At 36.4% G+C, this 20,440-nt stretch overlaps 3 protein-coding genes across 11 annotated transcripts in view; 1 reads left to right on the plus strand and 2 right to left on the minus strand.

The window, feature by feature from the left end:
* The window catches only part of kek3 (leucine-rich repeat, immunoglobulin-like domain-containing kekkon 3 protein), a 680,415-nt gene that overhangs the window by 207,587 nt on the left and 452,388 nt on the right, over positions 1-20,440 (minus strand). The gene's annotated exons all lie outside the window — the stretch shown is intronic.
* LOC140451337 (uncharacterized) lies at positions 8,027-8,827 on the minus strand. The gene has a single exon (XM_072545082.1). It carries the CDS (start codon positions 8,825-8,827, stop codon positions 8,027-8,029), a length of 801 nt encoding a protein of 266 aa, XP_072401183.1.
* On the plus strand, positions 10,609-19,635 carry LOC140451338 (uncharacterized). The gene is made up of 2 exons (XM_072545083.1): positions 10,609-12,078; positions 19,606-19,635. The coding sequence occupies exons 1-2, from the start codon at positions 10,609-10,611 to the stop codon at positions 19,633-19,635; spliced, it is 1,500 nt and encodes a 499-aa protein (XP_072401184.1).

Below are 20,440 nucleotides of genomic sequence, written 5' to 3' on the forward strand. Positions count from 1 at the left end.
TATTAAATCTGGTGGGATACTTGTGAAAATCTACATGCGCATTGTATTGAGTAAGATTTTGTTTAACGTGCAAAAGACACTGCATAATATATACACAAGGTAAAGTCAAAATTTGTAAAGCTCTAAAGGAGTTTCTACAATCTGCTCTATAACAGAGCCCAGAGATAATACGAATACACTTTCTTTGCTGTGCAAACACTTTATCAATGTGACAAGAGTGACCCCAGGAGAGAATAGCATATGTCAGATGAGAATGAAAATTACTATGATAGGCTGTTAAAATAGTTTCCCTGGAAGTCACCTGTACAAGGTTCCTAAAGAGGAAAAGTTGTCGGGAAAGCTTTTTCGATAGAATAACTATATGTTGTTCCCAGGTTAATCCTGCATCCAAATATATCCCCAGAAACTTCGCTCCGGTTACACATTGTGGTAGAGCAGCGTTTTCAACGCAAGTGTTATTTCTCAGAGTAAAATTAACACTTTGTGATTTAGAGTTGTTCAAAGAAAGACGGTTAGTTAAAAACCAATTGAATAAGTTTTTTTCAGATGTTTGGTAATCAAGGATGTCGAATTCAGAAGGGTGATAGCTTGTATAGAAAGTAGTGTCATCAGCAAATAAAACAGTGTTAACTGTTTCATTTTGAGAGTACACTAGATCATTAATATAGATAAGAAATAATACTGGACCCAAAACCGAGCCTTGAGGGACACCAAACAGCAGAGATTGTTTTTGAGAATCACACTGGTTGAAGTGAACATATTCATCACGATTTGATAGATATGAATCAATTAGTTGAATAGCATCACTATGAAAATTATAATAAGAAAGTTTTGTAAGCAAAATACTGTACTACAAAATGTGTGACACAATCGAAAGCCTTAGTAAGATCTAAAAACGATGCAAGAGTATCAAGATATTTTTTAAACCCTTCCAAAACATTACTAGTGAAATGATCAATAGCTAAAGTTGTTGTTTTATTTTTTCGGAATCCGTACTGGTTTATGGCAAACAGTTTATTAGATTCAAAATGTAGAATAATTTGATTTTTTAAAATTCGTTCATAAACTTTTGATAAAATGGGCAACAAAGAAATGGGTCGATAGTTATTATAATCATCAATAGAGCCTTTATTCTTAAACAGAGGTACTACCTTTGCAGTTTTGAAAACTTGAGGATAAGTATTACAAGATATTGATTGATTTATTAAAGGTGTTAAAGGTTGAACAATTATATCTTTTATTGTTTTAATAATTTTTGTGTTAAACCCATCAGGATCTTTGCTGTTACTATTTTTTATTTCTGTAATAGCTAAGTCAACTTCACTAAAGTTCACTGGCTGAAAGCTAAAACACGGGATATTTTTCTGTGGTATACACTTTAAATAGTCATCAAGAGTTAAATAAAACATACAATAATACAAAATTGTATGACAAAAGTGTGCAAATAAAAAAATTTAAAAATATTCTTTTACAGAGGTGTTACTATGATAAATAAATATTTTTTCTTCTTCTTCTATTCTTCTACTTTATGGAGATCTTTAGATCTGTTTAATTCTGAAGCTGCCTTAATTTCCTGGGAGGTAGATTGTCAACTATCCCTCCATCTTTTAGGTGGTCTTCCGGGAGGTCTTGAACCGGGCGGGTTGTTTTCTAGGGCAATTTTTGGGAGTTTATTCTCATCCATTCGTCTTACATGACTGTAACACATCCTTTTACGCTGCCTTCCCCATCTTACAATATCTTGAATTTTGCACTGCTCTCTAACGTTTGTATTTCTCACCCTGTCTCTTCTTGTTTTGCCCACTATTGTTCTTAGGGTTTTCATCTCGGCAACTCTTAGCATCTGTTTCGTTTTGTTGGTATCTTCGCTCACTTCTATGCCATATGTCATGATCGGTCGTATCCAAGTCTTGTAGATTCTAATTTTACTATCTATGCGCATATACGGATTTTACCAGACTATCTCCCGCAGACATCCCAACAAAATATTTTCTATGCAGTTTTAAATAATAATTCAATTCATTCATATCCCACCAGATTTAATAATAATCTTATACCAGAATTTAGCCGTCTTGAGAGATCCAGAAATGGTTCAAGGTATTTAGCCATAAAATTCTATAACTTAGTGCCAGCTAGAATAAAAGCTCTTAATTTTCATCAGTTTAAGGCGAAAATTAAGAGTTACCTTATAGTGAATGCCTTTTTTACGTATGAGGAGTATTTCACCTCCAATTTTAATTTGTTGTAATTGTTGTAAGTATATTTTAAAACACTGTATTTATGTTTTGTGTTTATATATTATATATGTATATTTATGTGTTTATTAACTATATTGACATATTTTATCTTTGACTTGTAAAAAATACTTTTGTATTGATGTATTACCAATAAACCATCTATCTATCTATCTATCTATCTATCATTGTTGATTGTGTAAAAACTTCTCATTTTTTCTACAAATTTAAAAATAAAAATGCATATATTTGTACTTTGCTTCATGTTTTCGTCACTGTATAAAAACTGCTTGTATTTACACACTAGAAAAATGTTAAATTAATCAAACAAAGCCACTTGTACGTCCGCAACAGTGGCCAGCATCCTTTAGCCGAGAGAAATTTTAACTATGTCATAAATATTAAATGCTACTACGAATCCAATCTTTATTCATCCGAAATTCCTTTTCAGCGAAACATTCCTCGGACAATACAACAAAAGGTTCTTGTCAAAATACACATATATATACGCACAAACCGAGTCACTTTTATTTAACTCACGAAGGGGAATTACAATATCCCACGTAGAGCAAATAAAAACGAACAATTCAGTTTGACAACAATCGAGGCAAGTGAGCGTGCGGCCCCTAAAAAATAAAATGTGTTCCATGAAAGCCAACTTTGATTGCCAATCTGGCTTGATCCGTTATGTATTGTTGGCACTCGGGTGGACTGGCGATGTGCACTTTCCTTCGGATTCATTTAAACCATACAAAATCCCTATGTTTTACGTTTTATAATTGAATATACTTTACAAAAAGTTGTCAGTTTCTATTATGTTACTTTTTTTCTTATTACCAAACCATACAATATGTGTTTTAAAAGAAGTAAGGTAAGGTTATATACCTTCGCTGTTATTTTACAACTTACTTTTCACAAAATTTTGGACGATTTAGACATATCAGTGGTTAACGAAGAGATATAACTAAAATATTTCCACTATATTTTGTTGTATTGTTACTACAGTTCTGTAAGATTTTTTCCATATAGAAAAAGTTCCTTGACGAAGGAGAAAAAAAATTAAAGAAAATCTAGTATGTTCAGGATGTCCTCAAAAAATCCAGAAATGTCAAAAAATGTATATAAACACAGAAAGTTGATACTTCAAATAACAATATAGAATAGAATAGAAATATGCTTTATTGTCACTAACAATTGTACAATTTTATGGACAAAGCTTACAAAAAGTCAAAAAATAACAATAACAATTAAAATTATACAAGTCATAAAATAAGACATAATAAAATATACAATCCATTGCAAAATTTAACTAAATTGCAAATTGCATAATAAAACTTTACGAACTACTTAATAAGTTTAAGTTGCTTCATGTGATACCCAAATATATATATATATATATATATGTTTGTTTTGAGGTTTCCGCGGGAGCTATATGTGCTGTCACTATTTTTCCGGGATTGACTCCGCGTTGTAAAATGCTGGTTTTCTTGAAAACCATTGTTTTGGCGACGTTTCGGCAAGGTCTCACTTGCCATTCTCAAGCCTGGTGGATCTACTTCTCGTCGTTACTCGATTAGTACTGGTCGACTGGGCATTTCGGCGCTCGTTTAAATACTCTCTCGGCGGCGCGCGGGCTCTTGTGATTGGTCCTGCCTGTGTGCGAGTGGGCGGGGCCTTGTCTGGCGGTCTCGCTGTTTGTTTTTTCTGTGCGTTAACTGAAGTTGAATTTTTTTGGACGGTTCTTTGCAGAGCTGGTTTCCATGTTGTTGGTAGTCTTTGGGCATCATCTCGAGTGTTTAGGTTATTTGGATATTTTTCTATTTCTATGGCTTCCCTGATTATTCGCTTGGTTTTGTGTTCGATGTTCGCTAGCATTGTTGTCTGTTCTAGATCGATTGTGTGTCCTGTTGTTAGGGCATGTTGTGCAAGGGAAGATGTCTTTTCTTGCTTTGCAATAGCGTTTCGATGTTCTTCTCGTCTTACTTGAATTCTTCGATTAGTCTGTCCGATGTAGGATTTGTCGCAGCCTCCACAGGGAATCTTGTACACTCCTTGGTTTTCTAATGGGATTTTGGTTTTTGCGGAGTTAAGCATATTAGAAATTTTCTTATCCGTGTTGAATATTGTCTCTATTTTATGTTTTCTTAGGACTCTACTGATTTTTTCCGTAGTGCCCTTCACGTACGGTAAAATCGTCTTAGCAATAGGTTTTTCTTTTTCTTCTGTTGATTCTCTGCTTTTTCCTCCTTGTGATTTTTGTGCCTTTTCAATTGTGTACGTGGTGAAGCCATTTTTTCTTAATGCTGTTTTGACCGTTTTCATTTCTTTGTTCCTGTGTTCTTCATCTGTTAATCTTTCTGATCTTATAGTCAGGGTTTTGATGACTGACTGCAGTTGTGCAGGATGGTGGTGTGAGTCAGCGTGTAGATATCTGTCGGTGTGTGTTGGTTTTCTGTATACCGTGTATCCTAAAGTTCCATCTGTTTTCTTGATTATTAAAACATCCAAAAACGGTAGCTGTTGGTCTTTCTCTAGTTCCATAGTAAACTGAATTTTGGGGTGGATGGTGTTAATGTGATTTAGGAATGTATTTAGTTTTTCTTCCCCATGTGTCCAGATAATGAAGGTGTCGTCCACGTATCTCAACCATAGTTTCGGTTTATACTCTGCCGTTGTTATTGCTCGTATTTCTATTTCTTGCATAAACAGATTTGCTATCACCGGTGACAGTGGTGAACCCATGGGTGCTCCCTCGACTTGTTTGTACCTTTGGTCTTTGTATATGAAATATGTGTTGTTGAGGCAGTGTCTCGTTAGGTTTAGTGTATCCGGTGGTATTGGGTATTTTTTTCCTATAATCTCTAACGATTCTTCTACTGGGACGTTAGTAAAAAGTGACACCACGTCAAAACTCACTAGCAAATGTCCCGGGTCAAGAGTCACGTCCTTTATACGCTCGATGAAGTGGCCTGCGTTCTTGACGTAAGAATCCGCTTCCTCTGCGTACGGTTGTAACTGATTGGCTAAGAACTTTGCAAGCGGCTGTGTGGGTGATCCGATTGAACTAACTATTGGTCGTAGTGGCATCCCAACTTTATGAACTTTTGGTAAACCGTAGAGCTTAGGGCACCTAGATGATTTTTCGCGTGGAATCAGCTTGGGCTGATCCTCCTTTTTTATGTTTGAAACTTTGATCTTGGCCTTCGTTGTTTTTTCTAGATACGTTGTTGGATCTGTGGCAATTTTTTCGTATGCTGTGTCGTTTAGAAGATCTGTTAATTTTTTGTCGTAGTCATCTATATTCATTACTACCGTGGCGTTACCTTTGTCCGCTGGAAGGACGATTATTTCTTTGTTTTTCTGCAAATCTCGCAACGCCTCTTTTTCCTCACGTGTTAAATTTCTTTTTGGTGGTTTGGCTGTCCGTAATATCTGCGATACGTCTTGGCGTATGATCTCAGCTGTTTCCGGAGGTATATTGGTAATGGAACTTTCTACTTCGCTGATAATGTTTTCAACAGGGATTCGTGCGGGGGCTACGGCGAAATTAAATCCTTTTGACAGAACACTCGTTGTGGCCTCATTTAATTCGAGATTCGAAAAATTGTAAACCAATTTGTGTGTTTCCGTCGGTGGTGTTTCCTTTTTTCTCGGTCTTTGTTCGGCTGTTAGACTATTGAACTTTTTCAGTTGTTTTATTTTTGTTAAGTCGGCGTTTGTCTCTGCTCGAAAGTTGGATAGTGTTTCCAGTGTATTCCATAGTATTGGATGTAAACTATTACTTAGAACTAGGTGTAGCTCTAGTAATTCTGAATTGACTTTGTCGATATCCCGCCTCGTGTCATGGATAGCTTCCCTAATAAGTGCAAAACTGGCCCTTCTTAAGATGTTTTTAGTTTTATAAGTCTTTTTATGAAACGTAAGCTTCATGCTTTTAGGAATTATGTCCTCGTCGCGGCAGCGTTCTAAAAAAGTGAGATTACACAAAAGTGTGCTTCGTTTGGATCGTAGTTTTTCGTATCGTCTAATGTCTGGTAGAAATTCCTTCCCGTAAAGGTTAATTATGTTTGTTTTGAGGTTTCCGCGGGAGCTATATGTGCTGTCACTATTTTTCCGGGATTGACTCCGCGTTGTAAAATGCTGGTTTTCTTGAAAACCATTGTTTTGGCGACGTTTCGGCAAGGTCTCACTTGCCATTCTCAAGCCTGGTGGATCTACTTCTCGTCGTTACTCGATTAGTACTGGTCGACTGGGCATTTCGGCGCTCGTTTAAATACTCTCTCGGCGGCGCGCGGGCTCTTGTGATTGGTCCTGCCTGTGTGCGAGTGGGCGGGGCCTTGTCTGGCGGTCTCGCTGTTTGTTTTTTCTGTGCGTTAACTGAAGTTGAATTTTTTTGGACGGTTCTTTGCAGAGCTGGTTTCCATGTTGTTGGTAGTCTTTGGGCATCATCTCGAGTGTTTAGGTTATTTGGATATTTTTCTATTTCTATGGCTTCCCTGATTATTCGCTTGGTTTTGTGTTCGATGTTCGCTAGCATTGTTGTCTGTTCTAGATCGATTGTGTGTCCTGTTGTTAGGGCATGTTGTGCAAGGGAAGATGTCTTTTCTTGCTTTGCAATAGCGTTTCGATGTTCTTCTCGTCTTACTTGAATTCTTCGATTAGTCTGTCCGATGTAGGATTTGTCGCAGCCTCCACAGGGAATCTTGTACACTCCTTGGTTTTCTAATGGGATTTTGGTTTTTGCGGAGTTAAGCATATTAGAAATTTTCTTATCCGTGTTGAATATTGTCTCTATTTTATGTTTTCTTAGGACTCTACTGATTTTTTCCGTAGTGCCCTTCACGTACGGTAAAATCGTCTTAGCAATAGGTTTTTCTTTTTCTTCTGTTGATTCTCTGCTTTTTCCTCCTTGTGATTTTTGTGCCTTTTCAATTGTGTACGTGGTGAAGCCATTTTTTCTTAATGCTGTTTTGACCGTTTTCATTTCTTTGTTCCTGTGTTCTTCATCTGTTAATCTTTCTGATCTTATAGTCAGGGTTTTGATGACTGACTGCAGTTGTGCAGGATGGTGGTGTGAGTCAGCGTGTAGATATCTGTCGGTGTGTGTTGGTTTTCTGTATACCGTGTATCCTAAAGTTCCATCTGTTTTCTTGATTATTAAAACATCCAAAAACGGTAGCTGTTGGTCTTTCTCTAGTTCCATAGTAAACTGAATTTTGGGGTGGATGGTGTTAATGTGATTTAGGAATGTATTTAGTTTTTCTTCCCCATGTGTCCAGATAATGAAGGTGTCGTCCACGTATCTCAACCATAGTTTCGGTTTATACTCTGCCGTTGTTATTGCTCGTATTTCTATTTCTTGCATAAACAGATTTGCTATCACCGGTGACAGTGGTGAACCCATGGGTGCTCCCTCGACTTGTTTGTACCTTTGGTCTTTGTATATGAAATATGTGTTGTTGAGGCAGTGTCTCGTTAGGTTTAGTGTATCCGGTGGTATTGGGTATTTTTTTCCTATAATCTCTAACGATTCTTCTACTGGGACGTTAGTAAAAAGTGACACCACGTCAAAACTCACTAGCAAATGTCCCGGGTCAAGAGTCACGTCCTTTATACGCTCGATGAAGTGGCCTGCGTTCTTGACGTAAGAATCCGCTTCCTCTGCGTACGGTTGTAACTGATTGGCTAAGAACTTTGCAAGCGGCTGTGTGGGTGATCCGATTGAACTAACTATTGGTCGTAGTGGCATCCCAACTTTATGAACTTTTGGTAAACCGTAGAGCTTAGGGCACCTAGATGATTTTTCGCGTGGAATCAGCTTGGGCTGATCCTCCTTTTTTATGTTTGAAACTTTGATCTTGGCCTTCGTTGTTTTTTTCTAGATACGTTGTTGGATCTGTGGCAATTTTTTCGTATGCTGTGTCGTTTAGAAGATCTGTTAATTTTTTGTCGTAGTCATCTATATTCATTACTACCGTGGCGTTACCTTTGTCCGCTGGAAGGACGATTATTTCTTTGTTTTTCTGCAAATCTCGCAACGCCTCTTTTTCCTCACGTGTTAAATTTCTTTTTGGTGGTTTGGCTGTCCGTAATATCTGCGATACGTCTTGGCGTATGATCTCAGCTGTTTCCGGAGGTATATTGGTAATGGAACTTTCTACTTCGCTGATAATGTTTTCAACAGGGATTCGTGCGGGGGCTACGGCGAAATTAAATCCTTTTGACAGAACACTCGTTGTGGCCTCATTTAATTCGAGATTCGAAAAATTGTAAACCAATTTGTGTGTTTCCGTCGGTGGTGTTTCCTTTTTTCTCGGTCTTTGTTCGGCTGTTAGACTATTGAACTTTTTCAGTTGTTTTATTTTTGTTAAGTCGGCGTTTGTCTCTGCTCGAAAGTTGGATAGTGTTTCCAGTGTATTCCATAGTATTGGATGTAAACTATTACTTAGAACTAGGTGTAGCTCTAGTAATTCTGAATTGACTTTGTCGATATCCCGCCTCGTGTCATGGATAGCTTCCCTAATAAGTGCAAAACTGGCCCTTCTTAAGATGTTTTTAGTTTTATAAGTCTTTTTATGAAACGTAAGCTTCATGCTTTTAGGAATTATGTCCTCGTCGCGGCAGCGTTCTAAAAAAGTGAGATTACACAAAAGTGTGCTTCGTTTGGATCGTAGTTTTTCGTATCGTCTAATGTCTGGTAGAAATTCCTTCCCGTAAAGGTTAATTATGTTTGTTTTGAGGTTTCCGCGGGAGCTATATGTGCTGTCACTATTTTTCCGGGATTGACTCCGCGTTGTAAAATGCTGGTTTTCTTGAAAACCATTGTTTTGGCGACGTTTCGGCAAGGTCTCACTTGCCATTCTCAAGCCTGGTGGATCTACTTCTCGTCGTTACTCGATTAGTACTGGTCGACTGGGCATTTCGGCGCTCGTTTAAATACTCTCTCGGCGGCGCGCGGGCTCTTGTGATTGGTCCTGCCTGTGTGCGAGTGGGCGGGGCCTTGTCTGGCGGTCTCGCTGTTTGTTTTTTCTGTGCGTTAACTGAAGTTGAATTTTTTTGGACGGTTCTTTGCAGAGCTGGTTTCCATGTTGTTGGTAGTCTTTGGGCATCATCTCGAGTGTTTAGGTTATTTGGTTATTAGGTTTAATAATCAAGAAAACAGATGGAACTTTAGGATACACGGTATACAGAAAACCAACACACACCGACAGATATCTACACGCTGACTCACACCACCATCCTGCACAACTGCAGTCAGTCATCAAAACCCTGACTATAAGATCAGAAAGATTAACAGATGAAGAACACAGGAACAAAGAAATGAAAACGGTCAAAACAGCATTAAGAAAAAATGGCTTCACCACGTACACAATTGAAAAGGCACAAAAATCACAAGGAGGAAAAAGCAGAGAATCAACAGAAGAAAAAGAAAAACCTATTGCTAAGACGATTTTACCGTACGTGAAGGGCACTACGGAAAAAATCAGTAGAGTCCTAAGAAAACATAAAATAGAGACAATATTCAACACGGATAAGAAAATTTCTAATATGCTTAACTCCGCAAAAACCAAAATCCCATTAGAAAACCAAGGAGTGTACAAGATTCCCTGTGGAGGCTGCGACAAATCCTACATCGGACAGACTAATCGAAGAATTCAAGTAAGACGAGAAGAACATCGAAACGCTATTGCAAAGCAAGAAAAGACATCTTCCCTTGCACAACATGCCCTAACAACAGGACACACAATCGATCTAGAACAGACAACAATGCTAGCGAACATCGAACACAAAACCAAGCGAATAATCAGGGAAGCCATAGAAATAGAAAAATATCCAAATAACCTAAACACTCGAGATGATGCCCAAAGACTACCAACAACATGGAAACCAGCTCTGCAAAGAACCGTCCAAAAAAATTCAACTTCAGTTAACGCACAGAAAAAACAAACAGCGAGACCGCCAGACAAGGCCCCGCCCACTCGCACACAGGCAGGACCAATCACAAGAGCCCGCGCGCCGCCGAGAGAGTATTTAAACGAGCGCCGAAATGCCCAGTCGACCAGTACTAATCGAGTAACGACGAGAAGTAGATCCACCAGGCTTGAGAATGGCAAGTGAGACCTTGCCGAAACGTCGCCAAAACAATGGTTTTCAAGAAAACCAGCATTTTACAACGCGGAGTCAATCCCGGAAAAATAGTGACAGCACATATAGCTCCCGCGGAAACCTCAAAACAAACATAATTAACCTTTACGGGAAGGAATTTCTACCAGACATTAGACGATACGAAAAACTACGATCCAAACGAAGCACACTTTTGTGTAATCTCACTTTTTTAGAACGCTGCCGCGACGAGGACATAATTCCTAAAAGCATGAAGCTTACGTTTCATAAAAAGACTTATAAAACTAAAAACATCTTAAGAAGGGCCAGTTTTGCACTTATTAGGGAAGCTATCCATGACACGAGGCGGGATATCGACAAAGTCAATTCAGAATTACTAGAGCTACACCTAGTTCTAAGTAATAGTTTACATCCAATACTATGGAATACACTGGAAACACTATCCAACTTTCGAGCAGAGACAAACGCCGACTTAACAAAAATAAAACAACTGAAAAAGTTCAATAGTCTAACAGCCGAACAAAGACCGAGAAAAAAGGAAACACCACCGACGGAAACACACAAATTGGTTTACAATTTTTCGAATCTCGAATTAAATGAGGCCACAACGAGTGTTCTGTCAAAAGGATTTAATTTCGCCGTAGCCCCCGCACGAATCCCTGTTGAAAACATTATCAGCGAAGTAGAAAGTTCCATTACCAATATACCTCCGGAAACAGCTGAGATCATACGCCAAGACGTATCGCAGATATTACGGACAGCCAAACCACCAAAAAGAAATTTAACACGTGAGGAAAAAGAGGCGTTGCGAGATTTGCAGAAAAACAAAGAAATAATCGTCCTTCCAGCGGACAAAGGTAACGCCACGGTAGTAATGAATATAGATGACTACGACAAAAAATTAACAGATCTTCTAAACGACACAGCATACGAAAAAATTGCCACAGATCCAACAACGTATCTAGAAAAAACAACGAAGGCCAAGATCAAAGTTTCAAACATAAAAAAGGAGGATCAGCCCAAGCTGATTCCACGCGAAAAATCATCTAGGTGCCCTAAGCTCTACGGTTTACCAAAAGTTCATAAAGTTGGGATGCCACTACGACCAATAGTTAGTTCAATCGGATCACCCACACAGCCGCTTGCAAAGTTCTTAGCCAATCAGTTACAACCGTACGCAGAGGAAGCGGATTCTTACGTCAAGAACGCAGGCCACTTCATCGAGCGTATAAAGGACGTGACTCTTGACCCGGGACATTTGCTAGTGAGTTTTGACGTGGTGTCACTTTTTACTAACGTCCCAGTAGAAGAATCGTTAGAGATTATAGGAAAAAAATACCCAATACCACCGGATACACTAAACCTAACGAGACACTGCCTCAACAACACATATTTCATATACAAAGACCAAAGGTACAAACAAGTCGAGGGAGCACCCATGGGTTCACCACTGTCACCGGTGATAGCAAATCTGTTTATGCAAGAAATAGAAATACGAGCAATAACAACGGCAGAGTATAAACCGAAACTATGGTTGAGATACGTGGACGACACCTTCATTATCTGGACACATGGGGAAGAAAAACTAAATACATTCCTAAATCACATTAACACCATCCACCCCAAAATTCAGTTTACTATGGAACTAGAGAAAGACCAACAGCTACCGTTTTTGGATGTTTTAATAATCAAGAAAACAGATGGAACTTTAGGATACACGGTATACAGAAAACCAACACACACCGACAGATATCTACACGCTGACTCACACCACCATCCTGCACAACTGCAGTCAGTCATCAAAACCCTGACTATAAGATCAGAAAGATTAACAGATGAAGAACACAGGAACAAAGAAATGAAAACGGTCAAAACAGCATTAAGAAAAAATGGCTTCACCACGTACACAATTGAAAAGGCACAAAAATCACAAGGAGGAAAAAGCAGAGAATCAACAGAAGAAAAAGAAAAACCTATTGCTAAGACGATTTTACCGTACGTGAAGGGCACTACGGAAAAAATCAGTAGAGTCCTAAGAAAACATAAAATAGAGACAATATTCAACACGGATAAGAAAATTTCTAATATGCTTAACTCCGCAAAAACCAAAATCCCATTAGAAAACCAAGGAGTGTACAAGATTCCCTGTGGAGGCTGCGACAAATCCTACATCGGACAGACTAATCGAAGAATTCAAGTAAGACGAGAAGAACATCGAAACGCTATTGCAAAGCAAGAAAAGACATCTTCCCTTGCACAACATGCCCTAACAACAGGACACACAATCGATCTAGAACAGACAACAATGCTAGCGAACATCGAACACAAAACCAAGCGAATAATCAGGGAAGCCATAGAAATAGAAAAATATCCAAATAACCTAAACACTCGAGATGATGCCCAAAGACTACCAACAACATGGAAACCAGCTCTGCAAAGAACCGTCCAAAAAAATTCAACTTCAGTTAACGCACAGAAAAAACAAACAGCGAGACCGCCAGACAAGGCCCCGCCCACTCGCACACAGGCAGGACCAATCACAAGAGCCCGCGCGCCGCCGAGAGAGTATTTAAACGAGCGCCGAAATGCCCAGTCGACCAGTACTAATCGAGTAACGACGAGAAGTAGATCCACCAGGCTTGAGAATGGCAAGTGAGACCTTGCCGAAACGTCGCCAAAACAATGGTTTTCAAGAAAACCAGCATTTTACAACGCGGAGTCAATCCCGGAAAAATAGTGACAGCATATATATATATATATATATATATATATATATATATATATATATATAAATACTTTACTTGCTTGTACCTAAACGTACATAATTTCTTAGTTATTCGTTAAGAAACTCTTCCACTGAATAATATGGTCTTTCAGATAGATAGGCTTTTGTCACTTTACGGAACTTAAGGAAAGAAATTGTAGATTTAAGTTGCAAAGAGAGATGGTTGTATAATTGTTTTGCCGAATATAATATAGATTTAGAAGAGCCTATGTTCGATGCACAGTTGATATCCTCTTTCAATAACACAGAAAGAAAACAAAACAAGTACTTAATGGCCATAATGGACTATTTTTCACAATGGCCTGCAATTGTACCCCTTCCTAATCAAAAAGCATGCATATCACGCTTCATATTAAGACATGGAGTTCCTTTAGAGTTACATTCTGATATTGGACGAAGTTTTGAATCAGAATTATTGCAAACATTAATTAAAATCTTGGGTATTAAGAAAACTCGCACTATGCCTCTCCATCCACAATCAGACGGAATGATCGAAAGATATAATAGAACTATTTGTCAATAACTTTTAATGTTTGTTGCTAATAATCAATTGGAGTACTTTAATTCCTCTATTCCTGTTGGCCTATAGAAGCTCCGAACATGAAGCAACCGGTTATTCTCCATCGATACTGATCACTAGAAGAGAAATGCTTCCTCAAGATTGCCTTACTGCGAAGAAAAATGTTCATCACTGTTTTACTTTGAAAATTTAAAAGAAAAATTGGAAAACTCGTTGAAGTTTAAAGCTTCAAAGTGATAAAGCCAAGGCCAAGCTTAACATGCATGCTACTGGGACAACTTTCGAAAGGGGTGACCCAGTATGGTTATGCCATGTCAAACGTAAAAAAGGACTTTGGCCAAAACTTCAACGAAACAGGAAATGCTCGTACACCGTCCTGCAGAAAATAAACGATCTAATCTATTACATCCAGTTATCATAAAGCCAAGTAGTTCATATCGAGAGATTAGCTCCATTTTACCATGGAACTAATTTACCCTGTAAATTTCAATTGGTCCTTGAGAGTCCAGTTATTCGAGGCAAATTACTATAAAGGAGGGCGCAGTCTTACAACAGTTCCTGAGATTTATTCCATATAAAATTACTAAAATCCTTTATAATATTACAATAACATATTCCATATGTTCCTTGACGAAAAAGAAGAATTATTAAGAAAAATCAAAAATTTTTTGATAAGTTTTTGAAGTTACTGGTTATGGTGTAAAAGTTGTAATTTTAAAAGAAATATGACTACGGATTTTCACAGTTATCACTGTTCTTTTCCTTAATTCCCTTATTTTTTATTCCTTCTTTTCATTGTTTTGTTTACTTCATGTCTGAAAAATCCAGATTTTATACCCTAGATTATTACACTGAGTGAGATACTTATACATAGGAACCGAGGGCATGATAAAATCCAATCGCTGTTACTGATACTCCACTCGGAGCAGTGCTGGGTCTCATTATACCCATTTATCAAAAACATGAAAATGAACACAGAATTAAAATTGTTCTCAATTACTACCCAAAATATTGGAGTCTTTTGGAATCTATAAAAAGCATATAAGCCAAACAGGACTTCAAATTAAAAGAAGTCAGCAGTTAAAATTTAACCAACTGTGCCTTTGTTTAGACCAATGCCATTACACAGCGATAGTTTATGTTAATATAGGCTTCACCATATATAGATAATGTTTTATTTTTGACTGTATACTCTATATGTTTCAAAATTACTTTTGTACGTCCAAAAGGCTACTGAATCCTTTTTTCCATTTTGCAGTCCAGGTGTTCCCTCCACCAGGACAATTTAAAATCCTTACTACACACTTCACGGCCTTTGAGATATATACAGTTAAGTTCTCAGGTAAGACCTTTTCTGAGTAAAGCGGCTACAACAGTCTTGCAGAGCATTTAGTGTTCATGATTGTTAGTAGTATCGGCTGTTTCAGCTCAAGAACCTTTAGAGGCATAATGTTACATTTATTTCTGTCCTGTACTTTTGGTTTTTCTAATTTTTTACCCACAACAATTTCAGATATTCTTTTACCGATTAGAATCATTTCTTTCGGGGGCGTCCCATTTTTTCTTTTGTAACATCTTTAAAGATTTTCATATAAAGATTATATGCTGGTGATAATGGAAAATTAAAATAGACATTTTAGGTTTCACGACATCAGCTCAAAAATTGTTTTCAAAATACATGTTTTTTAAAGACATTTTTTAATAAAAATAGGATCTTCTGCTAAGTTGCTTTGTAAAATATGAATAAGTAAAAGAAAATTTATGTGTTTAATCGATTTTTTGTTTAAATTATCTTCATATATTAATTATAATACATTTTTAGTTGATTAAATTTAAAATAACTTATCCTAATAATCTTAATTTAGCTCAAATTTACCTAGGAGAGATAATATCGTGTGGCAAGACTCTCAAATTACTTTGATATGCCGGTATTATATGTGAGGACCGTTAAAAAAGCCATTGTTTACCCAAAGACTGCTCGAGCCTTTGATCCGTTTGTATAATATCACACTTAAGCTTGAAAATGAAGCCAATTAGGAAGCGTAAATATACACCCCTTACAGTATTCGACCATACGGCGGCATATGAAGGTTTACATATCATTTATGAGCCAGAATTATGCCTACTACCTGTGCTACTCTACGCTTTTATGTTAGACAGGTATACATCAAACGTTTATATGATTTATATTGATGGTCTGCTTAAGCTATGACGTTTCGTATTAAGTTTTTGTACGAGGAAATTGGATTGAAAAGTGTATTTTCAAAATTTCGAATTCAAAATGTTACGACATGGCAAAAAGACTACAATTAGTCACAAATTTGTTATTGTCAATGTATTTTAATTTTATAATGCGTAATAAAAGCATTAAATTCTATATTACGTAAAAAAATATTATAAACAAGTAAGGGAACACGTAATACCAATACGAGCTTGCGACGTAAACGTTGTGAATCTACATCTTAAGAGTGGGAAGTTTAGTTACGTATTTGCTGTGAAAACTCATTACAAAAATGGTGAAAGTGTTATGCGTATATAAGGAGCGTTATAAAAGCTAAACGCAATACCTCAAGAAATGTTACTCAATGTCGTAAACGGCTTTGTAACGAACGCAATTGCAAGAATGTGTTCGGAGACGATCAGTTTGGATTCAGAGCCGACATGGGAACGAGAGAAGCCCTGTTCAGTTTACTAGTTCTCGCCCAAAAATGCTACGACCAACAGAAAGATATATTTATATGCTTTATAGACTTCGAAAAAGCATTTGATAGAGTAAGACACGACCTACTATTAGAACGTTTGCAAGAAGTCGGTTTAGATAGAAAAGACATCAAATTCTTAAAAAACTTGTACTGGAACCAAAACGCCAGAGTTAGGATCGAAGGTTCCACATCCGCAGAAGTAGAAATTAGGAGGGGAGTTAGACAAGGATGTGTTCTGTCGCCTCTGCTGTTTAATCTTTACTCCGAGTTTCTATTTAAAGAAGCATTGGAGGATTCCAAGGATGGAGTCAAGGTAAATGGCGTAAATATCAACAGTATCAGATACGCCGATGATACAGTGTTAATTGCGGATTCCGACGTAGGTCTACAACGACTCATCGACAAGACCAACTCGACCTGTGAGCAATTTGGTATGAAAATAAACATTAAAAAAACCAAAGTGATGTCAATCCGAAAAAACCAAAACGTACCTCAACCTTGCACAATAAATGGGCACATTTTAGAACAGGTCAATAGATTTAAGTACCTGGGATGTTGGATCGATAGCAGCCTAAATCCTGATCTAGAAATAAGATCGAGAATAGAACAGGCCAGAAAATCTTTCGAAAAAATAAAAAAACTGCTTTGTGATTCTCGAATAAAACTCGAAATTCGACTACGTTTATCAAAATGCTACGTCTGGTCGACTCTTCTATATGCAGTTGAAACGTGGACCCTAAAAACATCAACCGCAAATAAATTGGAGGCCTTTGAAATGTGGATCTACCGGAGAATGCTCAAAATTTCATGGACATCGCATACCTCAAACGAAGAAGTGCTGCATAGAATAGGCAAGGAAAGAGAACTTTTTAACACAGTAAAAGTTAGAAAAACATCATACCTAGGCCACATACTGAGAAATAATAAGTTCCAATATGCCCAACTTATAGTGAAAGGAAAAATCGAGGGAAAAAGAGGCCTAGGAAGGAAAAGACTATCGTGGCTCAGAAACATCCGACAATGGACAGGGCTAAATTTTGAACAGCTAATAAGAACAGCTGAAGATAGAGAAGATTTTAAAATTGTAGTAGCCAACCTCCATTGAGGAGAGGGCACTTTAAGAAGAAGAAGTTCGACAAAATGGAGGCCACTTTTCCAATATCATCTTCGAATCTGAATATTTCTTTACTTACACTGTAACCTCGGAAACCGGTTTTGGATGGTGCTAGAAAGGTCACCAATGAAGACACTGCAAACAGCAGCTAGATGGTTGGTGGAGAGCAAGTCGGGGATTCAAAATTATCTTTTTTAACCGGGAATGGATCCAACAGAAGAAGTATTAAAGATAATACAAGATAAGATAGATTAGAAAAGACAGAGATAGGTAATAAGAGAGATAGGTAAAATTACCAAAGATAAGAGAAGATAAGAAAAAGAATGCCACTTAATTTTTTGAAGTTACAAGGGAAAAATTAAGAAACCTTAGAAACGAAAAGAGATAAGGAGAGATAACTAGGTTCTGAGAGCAAATCTAAGAAAAGATATTAACAGTTAATTATTAGATAAATTTGGTCAACACACTACATAAACAAATAAAAAATATGTTCGGTGGAATTCGTCCACCTATTTACCCACAAACATATACAGCCTGATCTTTCCACTGGTCGAAGATATCGTGATAGTTAAATATTTTTATTAGCAAATATTCAGAGATACTCTATTATCAGAGAACTTATTAGGAGTAGATAAATAAAATTCAGTAGGTAAACAAAACAAAATATATTCAATAATTTAATCACCAGACGGGTGAATTCCAAAAACAAGAAATACAAATAAATCTACTGTAACTTGTAAAAAAATGCGAAATCTTTCAATATGGTAGACATAGAAACATGTACATAAATATAAATAAAATATAACATTAAGGAGAACTTGATGTTTTAAAAAAAATCTAGAAGAGTAGATCATATAAATATCTCTTCTTAATGTTTTAGACTTATCTTGAGATAACTGGCTTTAAAAGTAATAATTTTCAGCAAGTACTAAAATAATACTAAACTAATTTACAATAAAGTTGCAAAAGTACAGAGACAAGATTATAAAAATCGGTTTTACCAAAAATTAAAATAAGGACCAAACCGCACTTGGTTCACCAGAGGCTACTTGCATAGCTTTTATGTAAATAATGAATTTTTGTAATTAATATTTGTTAATGAAAAGATATGAAAGTTCTGACAAGTTCTATTGATGATATAGTTGTCCCTTAGAGGAATTGATTGCATCGGTAGTTAGCTTTCACCACCTATCAGGAAAATATCTGCTTTTGAAGATAGTTGGAGGTAATATTAATAGTAAGACCACTTACAATAACTCTAAATGATCTTACCTCTTAAATCGCAATTATACTAAACTTTAGTATCAAACGTTTGAAGTTAAATTATAATGCATATTTGATCTACTTGAGTGTTGGATCAAACTACTTGAGATACAATAGAAGTGTGTATACCGGGTGGTGAATCGCCAAACGGGCCATAGGAAACTCAATGGAAAATTCTAAATTGTTGAATTCCTGCTTCCCTTACATCAAAAGTTATAAGAAAATTTTTATAGAGGAGTGAAATCTGCATTAAAAACAAGTGTTAAAATTGTTCTACGAATTAAGCGTACTTCAAAATTTTGCAAAAATATAATATATTTTTCAGGCCACCCCTTAAAGTCAGGCCACAGGCGGTACAAGAATATGTATTGCATGTTGCGTTTGATCATATTGATGTTTAGTACTACTGCTAGTTAACAATAAATAGTATTTTGTAAGCAATAAATTATATTGTTTACAAAGCAATAAAGTTGATGAAATGTACTCAGTTCACGAAAAATCGCGATAATGTTATATTCAGGCAATAGTGCGAGCACTGCCAGATATTTATTTAATGTAAGATATTATTATAATCCACTCCAATTTAATTTCAGGTTATACAACAATTCAAAGAATTTCAATATAGTTTTACTGTGATCCTTCCTAAAAATAATTTATGATAATTTCTAAACATAAAACTATAACAAATGTTCAAACAATAAGCCATTTTGTACTAAGCAGTATCCCAATCGATTGTAAAATTCTCGTCTAACATTGGCCAGAACACGTGGCGTTATTTTTGCACACTCTTCAATAATTCGCATTTTTAATTTTAATGCTTCTATATCTGTAAATTTTTGGTCAGAATTAATTTTTGATTTTAGATGCCCCCAGATAAAATGGTTTGGAGCTAGATCTCCCAGTCTCGGGTGCCACTTAGTGCTACTAGTCAGGTTCAATCAAACAATTATTAAAGCTGTTTTTAAGGAATTACTTAACCACCCAGTTATTGAAACCAAATCCTATAATTTTGAACATTTGGTTCAATATTTAATGTAAATGTACATTCCACTAAACAAAATGATTTTTTTAATTGTCTATCTGCATTATTCCTCTCTAAAATTTCATAACAAAATTCCGCTCGTGACTCAACATCTCCTCTTATATGAACGGAAATTATTCATTTTCAAAATTTTTAATACCGTGGAATTATAAATATTAAACTGGTCTGCAATGGTCCGAGAACTTATTTTAGGATTTTCTACTACTGCTGTTAATATATTTATTTAATTTTGATTTTCTAAATTTCTTGGTACCTCAGCAATATTGTTTGTACAGGTATAATTAGAAATCACGGTCCCAGTATTTTCAAAATTTTGTAAAATTTTAAAATTTTAAAATTTTTGTAACTTGGAATTGGTTTATTGCGATATCTTACGCTAAATCAAGAAATTGCAATTCGCGCACTATTGCCTGAATAAATCATTTTTATTATTGCTACTTTCTCCTCAATTGAATACATTTTTATTTCACTTTATAGTTTTTTAAACAATAAATTACAAAATGAAAATTTTGGCAATTCAAATATTGTCAAATATCAGAAACATCAATATGACCAAACCCAACATGTCATACACATTCTTGCAAAGCGTGTGGACTGACTTTAAGGGGTGGCCTGAAAAATGTATTATATTTTTGCAAAATTTTGGAATACGTTAA

Source organism: Diabrotica undecimpunctata, chromosome 9, assembly GCF_040954645.1.
Source record: "Diabrotica undecimpunctata isolate CICGRU chromosome 9, icDiaUnde3, whole genome shotgun sequence".
Lineage (NCBI taxonomy): Eukaryota > Metazoa > Arthropoda > Insecta > Coleoptera > Chrysomelidae > Diabrotica > Diabrotica undecimpunctata.

Bases quoted from the DNA above. Each gene is read 5' to 3' on its own strand.
- LOC140451337 (XM_072545082.1), bottom strand. From the start codon at position 8,827: ATGAAGCTTACGTTTCATAAAAAGACTTATAAAACTAAAAACATCTTA.
- LOC140451338 (XM_072545083.1), top strand. From the start codon at position 10,609: ATGAAGCTTACGTTTCATAAAAAGACTTATAAAACTAAAAACATCTTA. The intron at 12,079-19,605 runs GTATACAGAAAA...TTTTGATTTTAG, and splicing joins ATGGAACTTTAGGATACACG to ATGCCCCCAGATAAAATGGT.